The following is a 26,112-nucleotide window of genomic DNA, read 5'->3' on the forward strand; positions in this document are numbered from 1 at the left end:
GGTGAATACTTTTTATTAGCATGGTAATAAATAATTCCCCTTTATTTAATCTTACACAATCTCCACATTAGTGGTGGGGAGGAAATGGTGTCTGTGTCTTAGTAACCCCAACTGGGAGATCCATAGCTGTGAATTGTTATTTTTCCATTGCTACTGAACACACAGATTTCAGCTGTCTGGTGTATGTATTGAGAGCACTGAGGTGGGGGTGAAAATCACAACACTAAAAGCTTTCATAGACACTAGAATGTAGGCATTATCTAACCTGTCTGACACCTGAATTTACCAGCAAAGTCCTAAACACAAATGGTTTCCTCTGGTGACAGTTTCCATTTAGCCTACGCAGAGAGAAGGTTGTGGTCTCAGCTTATTCGGGAAAAATAGCATCCAGATAAGGTTTACTAACCTGTCCAATCATTATTCCTCCAGAGAAGCCTCATTTGGTGATGTCCGTAGCTATTTGATGAACATTAAATCACCATCTGACTGGGATGAAAATATTAAGATTGGGCATTTGCCCTTTTGTGTCTACGTGTGCTTTACATTGAGATTGCAAAGCTAATAGACCATGTGTTGTGCTAAAAAATAATTCATAAGGATTGTTACCAATACAGTGAGTATTAGGCTTATGTAATGTAAAGAGAATGTGTTAGTTACAGTAACCTAAAGAAGCATATTAAAAAAATCTACTTTCATTGTAAAATGAGATCTAGCTGCCAAAGACCACTGCCCTTTGAACAGCATCCCTGCTCTCTACACTGCCTTAGAATTTGACCCCACAAGCACAGCTAATAAGCGAAAATGTAATTTTCCCCACTGCAAATACAAATATTTCAGTTGTAACCTTCTGGTCAAGATGCATGTCCTCACTAACACCTGCAGATTAAAATAGGCCAAGTACATTTCAAAATAACATATTCCCAGTTGGTTTCTGCAAAATATAGCTTTTGTTGTTGCTGCATTAGCCATATAATTCAGTCATAAACTGAAAGTATTTTTAGACATCTGTAGGCTAAATACTAGACTTTCAAGCTTAATTCTGCCATTCTCATGTATATGATACTGTGAGACAAAAAAAAAATCAATAGAATTGCATGTTTTGTTTTATTATACAGTAAACTCTCAGTTATCTGGTATTCAACTAAGAAAAAAATCCCCTGATCTGCGGCATGTATTGTCCTGGAAATGATCGTGTGCCTATTTGTCTTAAATTGTTTTAAGTGTTTCTATTTGCTTTTGATTACTGCATTTCAATATTAATAGGAAGTCAATACAGAGTTTGTTATGGTATGGTATAGTAATGGGGTATGGTATAGTAATGGGGTATGGCATTAGTTAGATCTATTTTAGTAATCTCAAGCATCCAGACACTACATTTATCTACTAATCCCTGTGGATGCCGGATAACAGGGAGTTTACTGAAGAAATGTTGATTTTTTTCTTGTTATTAGGAGAGTACCATAAGCTACCTACATCTGCATATAGAGTAGATGCCTAAAAAAATGCTTTCTTAGACACAGTATTTGATGTTTCTACAATTTCACCGGATTAAAAGCAAAACTTGAAAATTCTCTTTGGGAACAGTGGATACCTTAAAGGGGTTCTAAACCCTCCCGTTTTTTTGCCTATATCTACTGCTGTCAAGCAGTAGATATAGGCAAACAGTTTAAAAAAAAACAAACTTCTATAACAGCGGTTTAAATGTACCTTTTTTTTCTTTGCGCGCTCCCGCCCGAGAAAACAAAACTGTTCGGGCGGCCGCAAAGCAACTTGGGGCGGGCGCATGCGCAGTTTGGATTCTCGGCTGGGAGACGAGCAGAGACGTAAGGTAAGTCTATGGACGCGTGCACTCGCATGCAGACACCGCTGGCCTGCAAGCAGAGAGGAGTCAGCGCTGGATCGGAGAGCTGCCGCACCGATGGAGGGACAGATGAAAACATCAGGAAAGAAGAAGAAGATCGGATTAGCTCTTTTCATTCAAATAAAACCTTTATCCCAAAATAAATAAACTGTTGCTGTATCCGCTTAAAAAGGGTTATCTGGAGTTCTGATATAATTTGTTACTTAAGCCCACCTACATTTGCTAGTTTCATCAAACACTACCCTCTCCACATGTTAACAATGGTGCCATCCAAGGGTAGCTACGTTGCTCCTCCATAGAGTGGAGTTACCCTAAGACAGGAAGTATGCTACTGGCTGTATTACCAGGTGAAAATAAAGGGAAAAACAACTGAAAAAAGAAAACTAATAATGCAGCCACCACATTTGAGGCTTGGTAAGGTTTTGGGTTTAGATATGCTTTAACCCTTTCGCTGCCAAGTCCTCCGGAACATTTTTCAAATCAGCTGGCCAAGCCATTTTTGAATTTTCTGCAATTTTTTCCTATTGGTTTGATTTTCAACTGCTGCGTTGCTAGCGTTTGTAAAAGACCCCCCAAACCATATATTTTCTGAAAGCGCAGGCCCGGTAGAATAAAAACTGTTCGGGCGGCCGCAAAGCAACTTGGGGCGGGCGCATGCGCAGTTTGGATTCTCGGCTGGGAGACGAGCAGAGACGTAAGGTAAGTCTATGGACGCGTGCACTCGCATGCAGACACCGCTGGCCTGCAAGCAGAGAGGAGTCAGCGCTGGATCGGAGAGCTGCCGCACCGATGGAGGGACAGATGAAAACATCAGGAAAGAAGAAGAAGATCGGATTAGCTCTTTTCATTCAAATAAAACCTTTATCCCAAAATAAATAAACTGTTGCTGTATCCGCTTAAAAAGGGTTATCTGGAGTTCTGATATAATTTGTTACTTAAGCCCACCTACATTTGCTAGTTTCATCAAACACTACCCTCTCCACATGTTAACAATGGTGCCATCCAAGGGTAGCTACGTTGCTCCTCCATAGAGTGGAGTTACCCTAAGACAGGAAGTATGCTACTGGCTGTATTACCAGGTGAAAATAAAGGGAAAAACAACTGAAAAAAGAAAACTAATAATGCAGCCACCACATTTGAGGCTTGGTAAGGTTTTGGGTTTAGATATGCTTTAACCCTTTCGCTGCCAAGTCCTCCGGAACATTTTTCAAATCAGCTGGCCAAGCCATTTTTGAATTTTCTGCAATTTTTTCCTATTGGTTTGATTTTCAACTGCTGCGTTGCTAGCGTTTGTAAAAGACCCCCCAAACCATATATTTTCTGAAAGCGCAGGCCCGGTAGAATAAAAAGATGGTGATACTAAATTTGTAGGCCCTGCGATAATTGCGCAAATGTTTCTCAAATTAATATTAAACCGATAAAAATACACAATTCAATTGTTAAAACACACCAAAATCAGTATCCGTGCACAAAATAAATTATTTTCTGACTAAATCTAAAAGATAAAACTGTATTGAGTTAATAAATAACAAATATTAGCAAATTTGTAATTGCGCCTTTTTGCGAAAAGGTAAAAAAATGAAGGTATGCAAAACTGTAAATAATCGACTTATGTAAAAAATTGTTTTGGTGTTTGTGTTGTGATAAAATGATACAGGTGTATATTTAATTGCAACACAAGGTATCACAACGCATGGCAATGAGTCACAAAGCTTTGCCATGCGCTGCCACAGTTAATTTAATGTTTTTTTTAAAAGAAAAAAAATAAATAAAAAAGATCATGCACTGCGATGCGTTCTAACAACGCACTGCAGCGCATGTGCATGGTGTGCACCACAATATGTGTGTGTTATGTGGGGGGAGGGAGGGGTTGTGCTTTTTTTTTATTAGTTTTTTTTTTTTTACACATTTTTTATTTTTTTTAAATAATTTTATTTTGTTTTACATTTTTTTATTTTAATTTTTTTAACATTTTTTATTTATTTTTTAATAATTTTGTATTTATTTTTTTTCCTGTTGGGGGGGCTACGGTGAAATCTCTGGGGTCTAAACAGACCCCTGACATTTCCCTTTTGAAATAGAAAAAGAAATTGAGGACACCAAATCCTCAATTTCTTTTTCTGCAGCCTCAGCACTCAATGAATGGGAAGCACTCAGTACAGAGGCTTCCCATTCCATTCAGAAACTGCTGATAGTAAAATATTTACTATCAAGCAGTTTATGAATGGGGAGAAGCCTCCATAGGGAGTGCTACTCCCCATTCAGAAATTCATGAATGAACAGGCTGTGATGTAAATCACAGCCTGTTCATTCATAACTGAGGACACATAGTACTATGGGTGTTATTCACAAAGCTGCCGAAGGATCTAGCCATAGCTTCGGCTGATCCTTCGGCTAGCTTCGGCCCCAGGACCCCTTCGGTTGAGTAGAACTGAAGGGCTGCTGTACGGGCTATTCACTTGAGCCCGTACAGCTCCCGAAGTTGGCCGAGCGGCTCAGTCGAGCCGAAGGCATATGCTTCGGCTCAACTGAGCCGAGGTGAAAGCCGAAGCTGGAACGGCTGGCCGACAACCTGCTACTGACAGCTTGGCGGAGCCAGCCATCATCTCACGGTTGGCTCCGGCCACTTGCATGCAGAGACAGATCAGCGTCCCCTGGTTAGCAGCTAACCACGGACGCTGATGTGTCATTACACTGAGAACCCGGCGGAGCCGCTGTGATATCACGGCGGCTCCGCCAGGTTCTCAGTGTGTAATGACAGTTCAGCATCTCCTGGTTATCTAGTAACCAGGGGACGCTGGACTGTCATTACACACTGAGAACCCGGCGGAGCCACCATATCACGGCGGCTCCGCCGGGTTCTCAGTGTGTAATGACAGTTCAGCATCTCCTGGTTACCTAGTAACCAGGGGACGCTGGACTGCCATTACACACTGAGAACCTGGCGGAACCGCCATTATATCCCAGCGGCTCCGCCAGGTTCTCAGTGTGCAATGACAGTTCAGCATCTCCTGGTTACCTAGTAACCAGGCGCCCTGGACTGTCATGAGAGCTTGTCGGAGCCGGCTTTGATATGACCGCCGGTTCCGACAAGCTCTCATTTTAATGACAACTGGTCCCGTGCAATAGAAAAAGTTTGGCGGAGCTAGCTGTCACTGCTAGCTCCGCCCAATCATTTTCTCATTTTTCTCTACTTTTTCTATTCTGCTCGGTACCACAGAGGTACCGAGCAGAATAGAATAACTGAGCCGAAGGGCGCTCTCCGGCATTCGGCTATTCACTCACTGCTGTTTGGGCCCTATGAGAATAGGCCGAACAGCAACGAGTAGCCTGCCGGAGGTTCGGCTAAGCCGATCCAGATGTTGGATTAGCTGAGTCAAACTCCTTCTGCACTTCGGCCGACCCAAACCCAGCCGCAGCAAGCCGTTGTACGGCTGATTTCAGTCGGTGTACGGCTGAAATCAGCTGTACAAGCCTGAAGTGAATAGCCAAACGGCGTTCGGCTCACTTCACTTCGTGTTGGTTATTCACACGGCTGCCTTCGGCAGCTTTGTGAATAACCCCCTATGTGTCCCCAGTTATTTACAAACACCGGAGTGATCACGCGATCACTCCGGTGTTTGTGCTGCACAGAGGATCGGTAAATATCAATGATACTTATCGATCCTCCGTACGGCCACGCACAGAGCCGCTGTCATCCGGAAACTGACATGATGACAGCGGCTCCGTTCTCCTCACCGCTCAGCCATCCTGAAACTTGTGGCTTCTCCCCGCCAGCCGACGCTTGCTGCTCCGCGCCCCACCCCCCAACCCTGGAGATTTTTTTTTATCCCCGTTGCCACAGCCCCTACAAGCGGGGGTCAGCAGCGGGGATCCATGGAGTCACAGATCCCTGCCTGGAGCGGCTCCAGGCAGGGATGAGAGGCTCCAGATGCCGCCAACTTTTCCCATTGATTTGATTTTCAACTGCTGCGTTACTAGCGTTTGTAAAAGACCCCCCAAACCATATATTTTCTGAAAGCGCAGGCCCGGTAGAATAAAAAGCTGGTGATACTAAATTTGTAGGCCCTGCGATAATTGCGCAAATGTTTCTCAAATTAATATTAAACCGATAAAAATACACAATTCAATTGATAAAACACACTAAAATCAGTATCAGCGCACAAAAAATAATAATTTTCTGACTAAATCTAAAAGATAAAACTGTATTGAGTTAATAAATAACAAATATTTGCAAATTTGAAATTGCGCCTTTTTGCGAAAAGGTAAAAAAATTACGGTACGCAAAACTGTAAATAAGCAACTTATGTTAAAAAAAAATGTCACGCTGTGTTGGTGTTTGTGTTGTGATAAAATGATACAGGCGTATATTTATTGCAACACAAAGATCACAACGCATGGCAATGCGTCACAAAGCTTTGCCATGCGCTGCCACAGTTAATTTAATTTTTTTTTAAAGAAAAAAATACATTAAAAAAATCATGCACTGCGATGCGTTCTAACAACGCACTGCAGCGCATGTGCATGGCGTACACCTCAATATGTGTATGTTATGTGGGGGGAGGGAGGGGTTGTGCTTTTTTTTATTATTTTTTTTGTACACATTTTTTTATTTTATTTTTTTTTTACATTTTTATTTTTTTTCTTTTTTATTTTTTTACATTTTCTATTTATTTTTTAATAATTTTTTATTTTTATTTTTTTACTGTTGGGGGGGCTGCGGCGAAATATCTGGGGTCTAAATAGACCCCTGACATTTCCCTTTTGAAATAGAAAAAGAAATTGAGGACATAAGTCCTCAATTTCTTTTTCTGCAGCCCCAGCACTCAATGAATGAGAAGCCTCAGTACAGAGGCTTCTCATTCATTCACAAACTAATGATAGTAAAAATATTTTACTATCATTAGTTTCTGAATGGGGAGGAGCCTCTGTAGTGAGTGCTAGTCCCCATTCATAAATTCTTGAATGAACAGGCTGTGATGTAGATCGCAGCCTGTTCATTCATAACTGGGGACACATAGTACTATGTGTCCCCAGTTATTTACAAACACCGGAGTGATCAGACGATCACTCCGGTGTTTGCTCTGCACAGAGGGATCGTTAAATATCATTGATATTTAACGATCCCCCACTCGGCCACGCTACACAGAGCCGCTGTCATCCAAAAACTGACAGGATGACAGCGGCTCAGAACAGAAGACGCTCAGCCATCCTGAATTGCGGCCAGCCGCCGCTCGTTCCCGGGACCCCCCCGACCCCCCCGACGGTGATTTTTTAATGGATCCCCGCTGCCACAGACCCTACAAGCAGTGGGGATCCATGGAGTCCCTCATCCCTCCCTGGGATGGCTCCAGGGAGGGATGAGAGACTCCAGATGCCGGCGGCCGGCAGCGGCGGTGCCGGCGGGGGGGGGCCCCGGTATTTTTGATAATAGCGGTCATCAGCGGCTTGTGAGCCGCTGATGACAGCTATTAATTTAAAGGGGACAGTCTGCTGAACAGTTCTACTATAAGCATCAGCTTATAGTAGAACTGTAAATGCCAGGTCCGTACGACGTACAGAGCTGGCCAGCTGGAAGCACTTTTGTAGCTCCGTACGTCGTATGTCCTTGGCAGCGAAAGGGTTAAGGCAGACCTTCAGACAAATAGCTAAACAAAGTTAAAATCTGTGATATGTTTAACCTTGCACGTTCTGCTGATCAGAAAGATAACTATTACTTTTTAGTTTAGCATCCCTGCTTCCCTCATCCCTAAGATGCATTAGGAAAGAAAACGCTATTATGCGTTACCATCTATTAGAAATCCTATTTCAGAAATAAGTATTTGTTACAGAAACCAAAAAATTCTAGGTATGAAGCATATGAATGTTTAATACTTATTTAAACTATTTATCAAAGTCGTAAAAGCTCTGTAGAATCCACAAAATTCTGTCATATCAACCGGAGCAAATATTGACTGTACAGCGTAAAAAAGCATGGTCAATGAATACTAAAATATGTAATTTTAAAGTCTTTCACAACATCGAATGAAGCCATGCACAACGAAGTAAAAAAGCTGCTTTCAGCATATTTATTATGCTGCGTGTGATCATATGTAGAGCCCCGCAGGGACAAATGATCCTTACTCCATCTCATGTGACATTTTCAAGGTAACTAGTCGAAAATCCACACACCTTAAGTGACTTGTATTAATTGTGTTTATTTTAACCATCTAGTTTTCCAGATTATGCAGAGCAAGTGAAAAAGATTTTCTGCTTGCTATACTATTGTTCTCGCAACCTGCAATCTAACCTGCTGTTTTACCTGTGTGATGCCTCCAAACTACTTCAAATGTCAACTAACTGCCAAGTTTGGATGGCCTTAAGAATTATACTTCTACTTGCAGTTTATACATGTTGAGGAACTGCCTTGTTATGAATTACCAGCTTTGCTGTTGACCTGATATCAAAATGCTGAACGCCTTGGCTAGGGTATTGTGGAGATAAAAAGCATAAACCAAAAATTATCACCAGCCATTAAACACCCCCCTTTGAAATAAAACACAACACTGGAATTCGAGTTAAATGACTAAAGCAGCCTTTTATTAACATCAGCAAAAGCATAACAATATTTATCATAAAACCTAATGCACTATACACATTGCTAATACTGATGCCAGCTCTAAACCAAAGGATAAAGATCTCTGAAGGCCTGCCGGGTACAAAAAAACAAAGCTGTTTCTTCCTCCATAAAAAGGCCAACAGGCACAACACTGCCTCAGGGGCGGTTACTTGACCATAACAGCAGACTCAGCAAGTCATCCAAATTATTAAAACTTAAAACATAGTAGGAAGGGGATCCATATCTTAGACAGGTCCAAATTTAACACCATGACCGTCATAGACCCTATCCCTACAGGAAAGACTGAAATGTTAGGATTTGGGGTAGGAGGGTGGGAACATATAGGCAACACTATCTTCTGACTCTACCGGAATCTCCTTCCAATCAACAGATCCATAGACTTCTTCCTTCCTGGAATCAACCACCATTCAAGTAACTGCCGGCCTCCATTACCCTCTTCAGCTTTCTCATGTAACTCCTTAAAACCAGTCATGCAGGCCCACACTTAAGCCTGCGGCTTTGCTCCATGACTAACATATAGGTTATTACTTTGCCTTCTTTGTGACATATTGTCAGGGATACCGTGCACGGGTGTCCCCACACCGCGTACAGGTATCTCTACGGGAAGACCAAATGTGTGACCACACTAGACAAAGTTTATGAGCACACGGTTTACTAACCACACCAACTTCATAAAAACACAAACAACCCCAGCAAAACCCACAATTATCAAACAATTTCCTACTAGATGCAAACAACAAAACCACATACAAAGGGCAATTGAAACCTGGGGAGCACGGCAACATAAGGGGAGCCACGGAGCAATAGTCAGGGTACAGGGGGCACCAGGATGCTGGCAACAGGAGACAGGCTACAAGACTCAGGAAATGGCAACAATACTAAGCCAAAGTCCAGACTGCAGGGAGGGATTAAATACCCTCCTAGGTAGCACCAGTTGGTGAATAATCGGTGACATCTGGGAGACACCTGCAGGTGAGCAATGGAGATGCAGGTTCCAGCACCACCCAGTGGTGGTCTGGTACCTGAGAGCTCCTGGCTGCCTGGAAACACCTACAGGTGAGCGCAGGAACACCAGGACCTGGTTCCAGCGCCACCTGGAGGTGCTATGGTCCCTGACACATATTCTGGGAGCCTTTACATTGGACTTTGTATGATTGCTAACTTCTCAGCTTTAAAGAGACCCTGTCACCAACTGCAGGAAATCTGTATTAGAAGTACTTACAGAAACCCTACCCATTGCAGTGATCTCACTCTGTTAATGAAGGGTGGTAATTCTGATACAAAGTTAAAACTTCCACTATTGTCTAAAAAAGAGAGATGAAGTGGCTCTGAGTGTCAATCTTATAAGAGTGATGTAGGGGCTAGGGGTTAGTTGCTGGAGTACCTCAAAAAGTTCTCTCCCAGAAGTGACGATTTTGCAATACGATTACAACCCTTAGGCGTATTGTAATATGCGCGTCTGTCGCGCGACCGTCACGCAGTTTTTTTACCGCGATTCGCTGTAAAAAAGTTGCGCGACCGTCGCGCGATTCCAAAGGCTACTTGGCTGTATCCCAATGGAAAACGCCCTACAAAACGGCCCAAAGTAGACCCGGGACCTTTTCAGGCGTGGGCCGTTTTGTAGGGCGTTAGGGACGGGCGGAAATACGCCAAGGTGGGAACAAGGGCATTGACTACAATGCAATTTATATTTTTGACCGTTTTGTAGAGCGTTCGTCGAGCGTAGAACGCCCTACAAAACGGTCAGGTGTGAACGAGGCCTTATAACTGCCTTAAAGTCAAATCACTGCAGCAGAAAGGGTCTGAAAGTTCCCCTATTACATATTACCTGCCCGTGTTTAGTATAACGCATAGCAGGGGGTGACAGGGTCTCTCTAAGAATGAGTTGCCTGTTGCAAACTTGAGTACCATTTTAAGTTGTTTCTTGGTTATTGTTAGTGCTGTTAAACATTGGTCAAACTCAGGCTTAGATAGTCAGTAAAAATACAGGCTGAATGAGGTAGCCAAAACTTTTTTTTTCATCTTGGATAGAGTAGTGGAGGGTTAAAACTGCTTTCAGATTGTTTTTTTATGTGCTTTTTTTGCCATTTGTGTCTGATTAGAGAGAGCTCGCTTCATTTCCTATCCTGTAGTTTCAACAGGAAGTGAGAGGATATATTTCCAATGTGAGGAACCACCCCCTCCCATCGCTTACAGCCAAGGAAGCTGCCATCGTAGTCTCCATTTGCATTGTATCTGCCATGGTGCTATACATGTGATCAGCTACGACACCAGCCTTTTGAGGGCTTGAAAATTTTGTTGAGAGCTGAAATAAGCACATAGTTGGCATGCCTTAAAAGTAACTGTTTTGGAAGACCACTAAATTGGTGGGTAAAGTTCCTCCTTAAATATGTATATTTTAGTTGCCTCCCAAACATTGGATGGTCCTCCAGATGTAATGCAATTCTCTGTCTTGTGACACCAGCCGGCTCAGGCATTCCTCCCATCAAACAGTGTGGTTTCTGCCCCCCAAACATTTTTTCTGGGCTTCTTTGGTGCATTAACCAGAGTCGTATTTAGGCAGCAATCATTATGAATGGGCTGCTAATTAACAGCAATAGCTTAAAAATGGTTCATAACCCTTTTTTTAAGCAGTAGAATGCAGGTTGTTGCAGCGTACTGTAATAGTGTATTATGGGGCTATTTTAACTTACAGGCAATGCACTAAAGATCATGCTTTGTAGCATGCATTACTGCAACACATATATAGATATAAAGGGAGCCTGGGAGTTAACAAAATATCATTACTCAAATACTAATAATACATTATGGCTGGCAACCCCGATCCTAGTACCTAATTGTGCCAGTGCCTCTCCTACATGTTCTATAGAAGCTGCCATTAAATCAAATGTCACAGAACATGTTTTTGGGGGTTTTTTGTTTTGAGTTGAGCACCTCTGCTTTAGGACTCATGTTGACAGGTATTGTTTTCCTGTTTTTACTGTGTGTTTGTAACGAACCTCAACATATAAAACACAGGTCACCCAAACCCCATTGACTTTAATTGAGCAGTCCAAATGCTTGCGTTTTACTTGATTTGCGTTGTACTGCATTAGTTGGACAGTGGGGGGATTTATCAAAACTGGAGCCCATGGCAACCAATCAGCATCTCTTTCAGTTTGCTCAGGTGAGATTTGACAATGAGAGATAGAAGATGATTGGTTACAATGCAAATTTGCTCTAGATTTTGTCTGCTCCAGTTTTGATACCAGCATGTCCTATTCAAGTGTATTTGGCCTGCAGGCAATGCAGGTATTACACAGCCTTTTAATGTTAAATGCTGTGTTTTTTTTAGTCAAACACAGCTGCATATGTTCAAATGGAAACTTTTTGATTAGAACACCCATCAATGAGAACCTTTACACATCTGTAAGGCGTATTTCACAGGCTTTTCCACACAGCTGCAAATTTCTCTCTTTCAACAGATTTGAAAAGGCCACATAGAAAGAATGAGGCAGAGAAAAATAATTGCCTCTTTTTGAAACAATCAGTAAGCCGGTGATTATGGCTAATAGGACAAACAGGTTGGGCAATCTCCCCAGCAGGGACACAGTCGACAAGCAATCTTTCCCACTCTATGGCTCCCCCTTCTTCATAAAAAAAAAGTGTTCTCAAGTATTACTTACTCTTGTCAGATTCCAGCGCTGTCCTCAACTGCCTCCCTGGTCAAGTGCTGGGGTCCTGAGGGCAGAACGACACAGTGCAGTGCTCACATGAGCAAAGTTCAGTTCTGGAAGAATGCAGTGACATCACCAGACCAGCAAGAAGACTTCAAGAAACAATGTACCAGGGGGTGGGCTAAAACTTTTAAATATTTAAGAGAAGTGAGTTCTGATATTTATGTGTTAATTAACTTTTTGCATTACTCAGCGAATTTACACATGCTTGTGATAAACATAGAAAGCAGATTCGATGAACCACATGGTCTTTTTCTGCTGCTTTTTCTGCTGCCTCTCTTCTATATTTCTGTGTTTCTCCTATTATTAAGAAAGCACAGTAAGGTATTGGTATTGTAATGCAAATGGTCTGTGTCCAAGGTTTGTTGGTTAATGAGGAACTTTACCCTTATCTTCAAAATAATAACAAAGACATCTTTAGAAATGTTTAGTAATGACAATCTACAAACACATACTTCTAGATAATTGCCGGATTTTTATTTTTCTGCATTCCTTTTTTTCTTTTCCTCTCCAGTCTTCTCACAGTGGCCATTTTTACTAAGGCAGATTACTCTATCTCCCTTTACTTCCTGGAACTTTGGCACATGTGACTAGGACATGTGACCATGCACATCATCTCAGGGGAGGAAAATGCCTTTCCCTTAGATCTCGTGAGACTACAGATGAGATTTCCCAGCAATGCTCTGCTGATGTAACCTTCACAGGATGCAATGCTTGGGCACATTACATCATTTGTGCCAAAGTGGACGAGGAAGTAATAAAAAAAGAAATTGTAAGTATAAAAAAAATGTTTGTTTAGCTAATGAATGTAAGATGATTTCATATCAGCATGCAGAGCTGTATCCTGATGTGATTTTTAGTCGTAGGGGGTAAAGGTCCACTTTAGGTTCATTGTTTTACTGTAAATGTTTCAGTATTCTATATGTCCATATATATATGAATAACTATGATATAATGAGCTGTATTCTTTGCTGTATTATTGTACCCATCCAAATAAACTGTTAATCTTTTTTACAGTTAAAATATTACCGTATTATTAAATACTGCAACTGTTTGCAGAACTGATTAAAATGCATATACAGAACAGTACAGGTTTTGTACTCCCACTGCATATATATTCACCTGAATTCTCCATCAATGTTTCGGCTGTGCTGCAAGAGGGCATTGCTCTATGGTATTTCTCTCTCATGATATAAAGAAATTGTGACGCTCTTTGTGTAAAAACTTGCTGAACAGCCTTATTTCACCTCAAACAATCCATCTAGTAGCCCTGACAATGCTGGCTCTGCAGTATCTCCCAGTTAACCATCTCTTCAAACTTTCCTGCTCTGTTACAAAGAGAGACAAAACCCCACTGTGCAGCTGTTGGGCTGACAGGGGAGATGGAGAGAGGAAAAAAGGCTGCATCCCTTAGGAATTATAACATCTGTAGACAGGGAGGAAGAAAGGAGGGAAAGGAAATGAAAGAAGAAGGCAAACAGCAGCAAACTTACAAGCAAATACTGTATACATAGGCAAATTAATTTAACCGCTTGAAGACCGGGGTGTTAAACCCCCTTCCTGGCCAGGCCATTTTTTAGTATTCAGAGCTGCAGTTCTTTGACTGACATTTATTCAGTCATGTAACTCCATACAGAAATTAATTTTATACCATTTTTGGGGACACATGGAGCTTTCTTTTGGTGGTATTTATTCACCACTAAGGTTTTAAAAAAAATTCCGAAAATTTTGGGGAAAAAACCTGTCTCCCAATTAAATGTTATGAAATATTTATTATCACCTGAATTTTTGTAGTAAAACATAAAAGACGGGATCATGTCGGGTAAGTAGACACCAAACATGTCAAAGGCTTAAAATTGCGTGCATCTGCAAAATTGCAAAAAACTACAACATCCAAAATTGGCCATAGGCGACGCTTTAAAAGCTTATACCACTCATCAGTTTAGTGTTATTAGTAATTATTGGCACTAGAATTATTGCTCTCACTGCAACGTTCACAACGATATGTAATATGTGTGGCACAATGGGCGCAATCGTCGTTTTCGTAGGCGCAACCGACGCATGTTTGCATGTGGACGGGGGACGTTAAAAAATGTTTTATTTTTTATATGTGATTCGATTTTTTCATGGTTTAATTTTTTTAACTTTTTTTTACACTTAAAAGTGACATTAAAGAATATTTTTTTCCCCTCCCCCCATGTTAATGTTAGCACTTACCTTAAATGATGTCTCTTAATCAGATCTTCTTCTTTCCTGATGTTTTCATCTGTCCCTCCAGCGGTGCGGCGGCTCTGCGATCCAGCGCTGACTCCTCTCTGCTTGCAGGCACTTCTGATCCAGCGGTGTCTGCATGCGGGTGCACGCGTCCATTGACTTACCTTGCACCTCTGCTCGTCTCCCGGCCGAGAATCCGAACTGCGCATGCGCCCGCCCCAAGATCCTTTGCGGCCGCACAAGCAGTTCCGGATTCTCGGCTTGTGAGCTGGGAGTTGGGAATGACAGCTGAATGCGGAAGTGATGTAATATACGTCCATTCCTGCATTCTGACACCGGAAAAGAGATCAGAGAGAGATCGTGTACTGAACCCCCTTTGATTTCTGGTGAAAGAGACGCCATCCCAGCCCTCACCGAGCACAGCGGAGCTCAGGACCAGCGGCAGAGGGGGAAGCCTATATTTAGGGGACCTCACCTGCGGCCCCTGACTTTATCAAAAAGCAACACATAATGTTTAGTAAATGTAATACTATAGAAGACAGAATTTCTGCAGAATTGCTAGAGGGAACAGTAAGAGACTACAGACATGCTACAGGTGTGGCTGGATACCTGCTCTAAGAGATATTTAAAGACTGGAAAACTGTGAACATGTTACATGAGACTGCTAGAGATTAATGGCATTACAACCTTTTCACAAAGTCAGCACTGCCATTGCTGACTGCTGAGGTCCAAGAGCTGCATTGTAAGCACAAAAGGGCTGCCTGTGGCTATTCAGCCACAGGTTGGGCACCAAGGGGTTATAGCATATACTTTTTAAAATAATTTGACCAGCATCAAAACCTTGTGTGAACTTACCAATAATACAAAAAGGCTTCCTGGCAAATCTTAGACGCCCCTTCCATCCTCTGTACCGGCAGCAGCACCCAGCCGACCAGATTCGAACGACGTACTCCATGCCAAACACGACAATCATCACAAATTCCTGGTACATACAGAAAAATTGTTACACAGCAAAACATACATACATCTGTAAACATACATACATTAAAGCACAGCATGTTTATAGCATTGACGACACGATATGCAATAAATTGGAACAGGGTTGTAGCATTTGTAGCCATTGGGACGTCTGTTGGAGTTAATTAAGAAAGTACCAGGACCCTATTTAACACTCATATAGCCTAGTCATACATTAATTATAGATGCTTTCATATAGCCTCCAACCTTCTTTTTACTAAACATAAGTGAAATTTAAAATGAGAACGAGCTGTATAGTTGTAGGTATTTATAGTAGTATTAGTATGTATGTTGTCTAACTGATTTTCACTTGGAAATGCCTACAAATACCATTGTATCTTAGTGAAAATGTGCTTCCGGTTCTCCCACTCCAGTGCTCTATGCTGGCATACATAAGTCAAGGTCCTATCCCTTATCACAAGATCCTCACACAGACTTGTAATGCTAAGCAAGAGAGGGGGTATGTCTGGCCAGAGCTGTTTGATTACAGAATTGAACGTGTAGAGTGGTCAAAGTCTGGTGCCTATTGGAATGTGCAGTCATATTTAAACACACTGTGCAATTGTTACTGTTCAGAAGGACAGTGAAGGTAGGTGTCAGGAAGTTTGAGTGCATGGCTGCGCCCAAAGTTCTGCATGTGCGAGATCTGATGCATAGTGTAATGGCTATGTGCATATCCATGTGTGTTCAAGTGCATGCTCATGCATGTACGGGTTACCCTGAATGTTCATGCATGTCCAGCACTGACTCTGGAGCCCAATTGAATGCACAGCACAAATCAGGAAAGTTGCTGACTGGTCATTAGCTCCTGTGACCTGACCTGCATTCTACTGTTCTATAACTGACCCACTTTGCCTCCTGACTCTACAATATCTGAATCCCCCTGCTAGCCTTAGCGTATGTCCTCACTTTGTCTTCTGTCTGTTGTTTTGGTACTATTGCTGCCTGTCTGATACCAAATTTTGGCCTGGCTTTTGAACCCACTCCTGCTTTGCGATTTGGTACAGTTCTTATTCAGCTGTTGGCACTTCAGCTTGTCTCCACTATGACTTTGAATCCTGCACCTGTGGGTTCCTGTGCCCCATCTGGGTACCAGCCTCCTGCACAAGAACTGGCCCAAGCATCTTCAGTAGGGATGTCCCGATGCCACTTTTTCAGGCCCAAGTACAAGTACATCCCCTCATGTACTTGCCGATACCAATTACCGATACTTTTTCTTAAAGGGACAGGTGACTTTAAATGATCCATAGTACAACTACATGTTATGTACTATGGATCATGGTTTAACCTATTCATGTTAGCAGTGGAGAATTGTAACTCTATTGCTGTAATGTAGTGGAGGTGTGTGCTGTATATATGTACTACATAATTCAGCATCTCAGCAGTATCCCAATTATCTTCTGAGCATCAATGGTGTCTGGACCCACGACAGGCACACTGCTTCTCCTCATCCTGCTAAACCCTGTCAACAAACTCAGTGGGTACTGAACAGGAGGTGTAAGAGAATCCCCTTTGTCAACTCAGTCTCTATGTGACAGTAGGACATGACCGTAGTATGTGACAGAAGTTGTTATCACAATGTTTATCTGACGGAACATGTATTTCTGTGACTTCTGTTGAGCTTTAATGCACAAAACTCCCAGATGCTGCTATCTACAGTATGTTCCTTATCTAGGGAATGTGTTGGGACTCTATATCTATATCCTATATCTCCTTCCTACAATTCTACTGCTGATTTGCACACAAGGGTCCAGATGCTGACAAAAGAAAACAAATGAAAGCAAATATTAATACAAATGTTAACTGTTTTATTATTCTGCCTCCACTCTTTTTGTTTTCTTCCTGGACAGAGACACCTGAGTGCCTAGCAGTACAATTGGTCCTCCTCAGCCGTCAAGTGTATTTTATATGTCTAGAAGCACTATATTTAATCTTTAATTATAAATAATTAGGATAAATAAAAAGCATATTAATATATGCATTAATAAAAGTATAAAAATATAAAGTCAGTGGACTTCTAAATATTTTGTTTGGGTCCTGTCATCAAGCTGATACCAAGAAAGACTCAATGATTGTCTTTCAAATTACACATATTGCCATGTTCTGCATTTCTGTATGTGTTTTCATGTAACTCTAAAGGTAAACAGAAAATATAATGTATAATATGTATGTAAGAGGTAAAAGATGCATGGGTCTCCAAAAAAAGAGAAATTTACATCTCTCTGTATTAAGATGCAATAGGATATGCTATAGTTAGGCTTCCCTTCCTTTTAAGGTCAACCAAACCTCAAAAAGTGAAGATTTGCTTTGATAGAAGGACATTTAGAAATATTAATTATTTCTAATTAGTACCCTGAACATGTAAATGTTATCTTGAATTCCTTCTGTAAAATAGCACTGAAATTTCTGTTATGGGAGTATGCCTAGGCACTACTGTGCCCACAGACGCATAGCATTATATCTGCAGTGTGAGATCTTTGACCGCTATTCTTAAGATCTAAGGAGTGAGATTTGTTTATGTCACAACTGTTTTGCCCACTGATCTATTTGCTAGAGGCCCTGACATGAGAAAGTAAGACCCTGCATTTACCTTCGCACAGTGCAGAAAAAGGCATAGTAAGTCAATAATGATGAAAGATCAGCAGCAATACTAGTGACTAGTCATTTGTACTCTGCCTGCCTATTCCAGAGATCAGTTCTTGTTTAAGAAGAGGGAAGGGATATGTCGCTTGTACGGTAGGAAGGGGCCCTGTCATTTATTAAGAAACTCACAGATATTGATACCTTGCAGCCTACCTTCTTCACCTAAGCCAACTCCCCAGAAAGCAATACACGCTATTTATTCACTGCTTTCAGCTAGAGTCCATCTCAGCTGAAAGAAAACTACCCCATCCTCCATGGCACATGGGTTTACCAAAATTCAAGAAATTAAAATTATGTAAGACATTGTCTACACTCTTCAAAAACTCCAGGAAAACGTTTTCTTAACCCTTGCCGTGGCGCTACCTCTGCATTGCAAGGGTTAAGTATTTTTGACTAGGTACTAAAATAAAGTTATACTCCCCCGAAGCTCTGAGCCAGCCAGCTGTCATAGTGCTCCCTCCAGCCTGTCTTCTCCTCTGCTGCAGCACTGCAATCTTCCTTCGCATCCTCAGGTCTCTAACTATAGACATCATGATTTACGGGACCTTAGACCACTGTTCTCTTGTCTTGACAACCTGAATGTTCCTATGTCATAATTTGCTGCACCACTATTTTGAGGGCTGGGGGACTAGGTGGTGCCTATAGTACACCATCATGCTACCCTGAACCCCTTCTTTCTTTGCTCCTCCTCTTCTCTACTTTACCCCCCTTCCCATCTTACTCTATTTTTTCATAAAATAAAAACCCACATGGGAAACAGCATTATGTCTACAATACCTTAACCAACCAACCATCCCTAACTTCATCACAACCACAGACCATTATTCAAAATTGGATGAATATTTGTTCTTTCTTTTTGCATTTTGTTCTGATCTATGGCATTACCCAGTGTGACTTATTTTATTTTTTTCCAAATATTTATTTATTGAGTTTTCAAATTTCACATATCATACAAATACAAATAACAAACATAATTCATTCCCACACACTCAATTATTTTCTGTAGTTCCCTCCATATTCCTACTCCCTTAAAACAAATAAGTGACGTATAACATTAAAACCCTAACACCTTTCTTCCTCCCCCTCCCCCCCAAAACAAACATTCCCACGCAATCAAGGGTATCAGGGGTGTTGTAAGTATAATTAATCGCTAGGGAGGAAGCGAAAAGAACAAAAGGAAGAGAAGGAACGTCACGTTAGAACAGGTATCAAATCAGGGTAAAATGATCCAGCGTTAGGCTTCTTTTGGTTTTACCCTTATAAAAATCTAAGAATCTCTTGTGAGCTCATGTAATCCCTCCATGGGCTCCACCTCTCCCCAAATAGCGTGTGTCTATTATATGAGCGGGCTATAAGCTCTTCAGATCGCATTACGTTATTTAGTTCTTCCACCCATTCCGATATCTGGGGAGAGCTGGTTGACTTCCAATGTCTGGGTATTACTGCCCTTGCAGCTGCAAGGATCGGGCCCAGTAGGCCTTTTTTCCCTGCATCGGGCGAACCATGGTGTAGAGACAGCAGAGCCACCTCAGGTGTCTCCAAACCATGGAGTCCCGTTAGGTCTTGTGCTATATCTAAGATTGATTTCCAGTAAGATCTTATCATCTTACACGACCACCAGATATGCATCATTGTCCCATCTTCTACAAAACACCTCCAACACAACTTAGAACTTTTAGGGTTCATCTTGTATAGGTTATATGGACATCTATACCATCTTGTTAGTACTTTGAAGTTTCTTTCCTGTGTTAGGGCAGAGATACTTGATTTAAAAGTTAGGGAAAAGATCTTCCTCCACTCCTCCTCTGTAAGTACATGACCTAGCTCTTGTTCCCACACTTTAGTATAATAGGGCAATGTTGGAAACATCTGTTTTAATATTAGATTATACAACTTACAATGCCTTGTCTAATAGCTTCTTTTATAGAGTCATCTTGTATTAAGTCGCATTAAGCTTCATGGTATTCGGCGGTGTGATCGTGAAAAATATGGGTGCATGGTCTGACCATATTTGTACTCCTATGTCTGCTTTTATCTGCCAACTAATTAAACAATGAGACCCAAAAAAGTAGTCTATACGACTGTATGACATATGGTGATGGTGATGGTGAATAACATGTGTAATTTCTAGCTCTAGGATGTAGAATACGCCAGATATCCACCAGCTGTAGATTCTGTAGGCGTTGTTTTAATCTATTAAGCTGGGTATATGGTATATGGACTGTACCTTTAGACGTATCTACTTTGGGGTCCATTGTCAGATTAAGGTCCCCCCCTACGACCAGGATTCCTTCCATAAAGTTCCTCAAAAGGTTGAGTATCTTTACTAGTACCCTTATCTGACCTTTATTTGGCAGATAAATATTAACAAGTGTGTACTGTTTATCAAATATTTTACATTTAACAAAAAGGAAACACCCTTCATCGTCCCCCTGTTCCTGTATATCTACTACTGGTAATGAGGCGTGGAAACCTATTGCCACACCTCGGGATTTACTCTGAGTGTAATTACTCATATGCCATTTAGGATAATATCCCTTAGAGATCTTCGGAACTGAGGAACTTTTGAAATGCGTTTCTTGAAAAAAGAGAACTCGTTGAATATGCATATCATATAGTATCTGTGAGCGTTTTTGTGGGATATTAAGTCCCCTGACGTTTAGGGATCCAAATTTATAACTATTCATTGGGTCTACATTCCCCCATGGTTATCTTTCCTTCTTCTCTTTGGCCTCCCCTCCCTCCTAGCGTTTGTCGATTATGTTCTACCCCCCTTCTTTCTATCCCAGCCAATCCTCTTCCTTGACATTAAAAAAAACCACAAGATACAAAACACTAAAAACAACAGCAACAGCCACAAGTCAATCATCCCTAATAGAATCTGGCCTCCGTAAATTACAGGGCCTTTGCCAGTTATACCGACTTCTATTCTCGGGAGGTAGCTCTAGCAAGGGTGGGTCCCATGCCATTTCTCCTTTTCCATTTCTTTCCCCAGCTTTTCTCTTGTTCTTATTATCTTACTTTTATTAATTTATACCTTTTTATATTTTATTTTATTTTGGGTGCCTCATATATTCCTTGGTTTCCGCTCCCTCCTCTACCCTCCTTCTTTAACTGAACTACCACTAGTTTTCCAACTGATGTAGATTGGGATCACCCCTCCATGGGGGTTTTATACCTCACCCCCCTTTCCTCCCTCTCCCCCACTCGCTCCCCCCCTCCTTCCACCGCTCCCGGCCCGCGCGCACCTAATTGGTGCCCGTCTGGTCAGGGGCGGCAGGGAGGATCGGTCCAGAACGGGACAGAAGGAGAAAAGAGACTAAAAGAAAAAAGAGAAGAGAGGAAGAAGAGAGAAAAAAAAAGTGTGAATTTTATGTGCTGTATTCCTAAAGTGTTCTTAAATAAAGAATTTATACATAAAAAAAGAAGATGGAAGGAAGGTGTTAACTATATGAGAGCTGCCTTTGTGCATAGGACAAGTTGAATGAGAAATAACATGGTTCTTGGCACTACAGAGTATGGGTTGATGTCTACCTGCCCATTCTTTTAATGGAGCTATCGGATTGTCTATAGCCATGGTTACAGAGACTATTTTTGTTTTAATTGATGTGTTGGGTTTTTTGGGATTTTTTTGTTATCAAGGCTTGATCAGACTTTGTGATTAGTCAGAATGAGATGCATGTGTTTTACATATGCCTTTTATATACATTTACTGATACATTGAACATAGTGTTTAGACACTGATATGCAATATGATGATTTATTTACAAGAGACAGACGCGTGTGCTAGCGGGAATATGACATCACTATAACGTCTGGGAGGTGATGATTTTGTTTTTTCTCTATGTTGATCACACTTGATAAATATTGTTGTATAGCACAATAGATTATTGGCACTCTGCCTGATAAAAGGGACCCTGTGTGGTTCTGAAACATTGCAATCTTTCTTGATATGCTGCAGGAGCATCACTAAAGATGAGCTTTTGAAGCAAGTGTGTGGACAACATATTTTCCCTACCCTTTTACACATGCCTGTCTGACAGACACATAATGATTACACAATCACCATGTGGTTTATGTCCCAAACAGAAAGGTTAAAGAACTTGTCAAACAGCATTGGACTGATTCTATGTTACTGGCCTCTTCAGCTCAGCTGGTGCCCTCAGTCGATTGCCGGTATCTGAATGTGATGACCTGATGTCTGTAAAAATATAACTTTATGATTGTCATCATGGAAGTTTACTGTACGTGTAATATAGCATTGCAAAGTAATGTTTTCCTTCCTTTGCAGTCGCATACAGGAAGATCAGGAGAGCTTATGTTATGACAGACAAGAAATTGACACTGATCCCCTCTCCATCATATTGATTTAATAGTACAGGGTAGGTCTAGTTTCCCAAACATCAGCAATGTGTCCTTTGCTATCTCCAGCACCTTTCTCAAAAACAAAGACAATTGTGCTTCATCAAAGGAGAGACACAAGGACTTCTTAATTTAGACTTTGCGTCCGGACTCTAGACGTCAGCTATTTGAAGCATACAAAGTAGGGGTCCCGGAAGTTCGTTGCAAACAAGAAGAGAATTGTTTTGGTCAGCAAATAATCTAACCGCAAGCCCCCTGTAAAAGGTCGTATTACTGAATAATTATTCTAAACAGAAAAAAATCAGACTAGGCAAGGAAAGCCACAGCACACATTTTACATTTCACTAGCTAATGTGTTCCCATTTGTTGAACAGGTGATTTGGAGACTATACAATCTATTCAAATTAGATAAATGAGTGTTGGAATCTATAGATATATGGATTCCCATAGGATCTATTGAACTCATAAATGTATAAAACACTGACTGCTTATATTGGAGAATCAGAAAAGCTGGCCATGCATGTTACAAATTGGTTGCATAATTATCTAGAAAATCTAACAACAACCACATGAGAGCCTTTTTCACTGCCTAGCCGCATAGAGGAGCCCAAATTCCAAGGAGCACCTCCAGGCCTCCAATGGGCATAAATTACACACCTGATTTCCTGATCACATTTCGGAGGCCCTGAAGTACCAGTACAGTAGAAACACTTTACAAATTAACCTGTTTTGGAAGACAGGCACCCCAATGTATTTGCTAAGAGGCATGGTGAGTATTTCAAAGACACAACACACACAAAAACACTGGCAGCGGCTGTAATCAGCAAACTGGAAACACTGGCACTGGCTGCAATCAAAAAAATTAGAAAAACTTGCACTGGCTGTAATCAGGTCTATTAGGGGCACTGTGATTTCAACACTTTGATTTCAACACTGGCTGTGATTGGCACCTTGTTTTTCTGCAGCCAGTATTTACACTTGTAATTTTCTGTGACTGCTCACTGTGATCACAAGACTCTCATTGGCTCTTTACCTTTTGCCTGTAATCTGCTCTGTCCAATGACAACAAAAAGTGTTATTTAAAATGTAATTAATGTTAGATACCTTGCCATCAATCCCCTCCGCCTCTTATTTTTTGCAACCAGCTACAGAATTCCCAGTGTCGGCTGGTGGGGACAGCCTTTACTAATAAATCAATACAATCATGGCTGCTCATGGAGTGGAGAAAGAGACACTGTCACTTTGGGGCAAAGTAATGCTGTCTGTCTAAAAGGTGAACCCTGACCCATAAATAATCACCTTTTCAGTGTTCCCCCTCCACTCCCTTAGATGACAAAAATACCTGGTGCTTCTTATGAGGAAGCATGTGACCTACTCCCATATGACAGTACAGGTGTCTAGCAACAAGTTAGTAGGCCCCAGCACTGTCACATGGCATAGGTAGTAATGTCACTGCTCCACTTAGTGTCCCCTACCAGCCGACACTGGGAATTCTGGTGCTGGCTGCAGAAGAGGAAGAAGCGGAGGGGGTTGCTGGCAAGGTGAGTATTAGTGTGTTTGGGGGAGGGGCACTTAAAAGGAGAACTATGGGCAGAGTGAAATGCACTCATCCCCATAGTTAGAGCCAACGGGTGGCACTGCAGCTGTTACACATCAGCTCTATAGACCGAGAACTATCACAAACCACCGATCGCTCAGTTCTCGATGTTGTCCTTGCAGAGAGCTGTGACTGTCAGTCAGCACTCCCCACAGGGATTCCCCCTGCCATTCCTCCAGCAATGACTGGAAGGGCAAATGGGGAAGGGGCGGGTACAGCTGGCTCTGGCTCTAGAGCGGCAGAGCCGGCTGTCAATCAGGCAGCAGGGTGAATCCTGACAATATTGTCAAGATCTTTTCTGGCCACAGTGCAGCTCTGCGCTGTCAGTATATAACCTGCTATATGCTGAGTTTTGGGTCACAGGAGGACATTAGTAAATGTCTTCCTGTAACCCAAAAGAGAACGAACGCCAAAAAAGTTTTGGCTATAGTTCCCTTTTAAATAGGTGCTTTCACTGTGCTCTGAATGGGCAAAGTATAAGAGTCTCTTTGAAAATCTTTAATAACTGAAGTTCTTGTCAAACACTACTTGAGCGACTAGAAGCTTGCACAGGGTAGTTTTTCCCGCTCTAGGCCAGTCAAATAGATTGTTTCCCCCAAACCATTATAGTTGCCCGTTTAATTGAGCTAATAGTGTGTCTCTATGAAAAAAGTAAAGGCTGATTCGGGGATAATTGGCTTTAACCTAAATTTTTGCCTACTGCCTCTCTTTCTACCAATATTTTTATCTATGTTTATCTGCATAGTAAAAGCAACTTGCTTCTTTTCTAATGCATTTTGTAGCAAAAGAAATGTCTTTTCATTCATAAAAATGCTTTCTTTGGTTCCCACTTATTTTATGCCAGCAAAAGGTTAGAACTGTCAGGTGTTTACTGCTGTCTCTGTTCCTGTATGATAAATGTCCCCTCATTTCCTGTTTCCCCAGCACATGAAGTGGTGGGAAATCTCCCCAAATGGGGACAGCAGAAATCTGACAAAGGCTCAAAGATTTAGAACATTTGACATTTTAAATATAGTAACTGTGTATTCTAGTGAGCAATCTATGGCTCACCAAATCTATATAACAAAGGCAGCATTTGCTAACAAAAGAAAAGTTAATAAGTAGATCTTGGTGTAAAAAAGGTTAAAAAATAAAATCATTTCTATGCAGCATATCACATATGCAAGAGCTAGCTTATAAGCAACCAAGCTAGTCTCTAGTATCTAATGTGCAGCAATATCTACTACCATTGCATTTCAGTCTTGGATGCCCATTTCATAATGCAAATGATGAGGTCACCTGACTGATGAATCATATCCTGACAGCATCTGCCCATTCGTGTTTTCAGTCTCCACAGAAAAATAGCTGATGTAAGACATATGGAATATCTTTCAGCCAGTTTGAACAACAATCCAGACTCATTTTATGTTGTTTGGGCACCCTGGGAATTGTTCTAAAATGTCTGTTATTTCTGATGCTGTCTCACACTTTCTCTGTCATTGCTGAATAGTATTTCTCGTTCTTCCAAACCTCTATTTAGGAAATTAAAGTGTAGTTATAATAGCCTTATTCAGTTTTCACAGAGCAACCAATCAGAATCCATTTTACAGAAGGAAGACCAGTGCAACTGTTCAATTGCATAAGCCCGCAGGTATCTATGATAACTCATACATACCTTGTACATTCATTGTATTTTTAGAACTTCCTCCTATACCACGGCTATGCTATCAGATACAATTGCTGGCACTGGCTGTCGGTGTGATAACAGGGTCTCCACCTGTGTCTTAGGAGCACAGACAGCAGCTTCTGTATAAACACAGCCTGCAAGGAATGTTTACAGGCTTTGTTTATAAACACACTGTAACAATATCTTTCTTACATTGAACTTGCACACGATGTGAAAATATATATTTTTTAAAACAAAAAGAGCTTAATTGGTACTTTAGTCAATCCCAATTAACTCCCTCCTCCCCTTCTCTGCTTAACGTTTCATAGTGTTTATTTTTTTTCATAGATATTTAATCTTTTTATTTCAATTGTTTTATTCCTTGTTTTCATAGTGTCACAGGAAAAAAAATACATAAAGTAAATTTAATTTGTCAAT

At 41.3% G+C, this 26,112-nt stretch overlaps 1 protein-coding gene across 3 annotated transcripts in view; it reads right to left on the reverse strand.

The window, feature by feature from the left end:
* The window catches only part of KCNQ4 (potassium voltage-gated channel subfamily Q member 4), a 158,814-nt gene that overhangs the window by 38,569 nt on the left and 94,133 nt on the right, over window positions 1-26,112 (reverse strand). For all 3 annotated transcript variants that reach the window (XM_018576755.1, XM_018576754.1, XM_018576753.1), the window contains exon 3: window positions 15,266-15,392. In XM_018576755.1, the coding sequence (XP_018432257.1) occupies window positions 15,266-15,392 (127 nt within the window). The remainder of the gene's footprint in view (window positions 1-15,265; window positions 15,393-26,112) is intronic.

This window comes from Nanorana parkeri, unplaced genomic scaffold (genome assembly GCF_000935625.1).
Source record: "Nanorana parkeri isolate BGI_ZX_2015 unplaced genomic scaffold, ASM93562v1 scaffold76, whole genome shotgun sequence".
In the NCBI taxonomy this organism is placed as follows: domain Eukaryota; kingdom Metazoa; phylum Chordata; class Amphibia; order Anura; family Dicroglossidae; genus Nanorana; species Nanorana parkeri.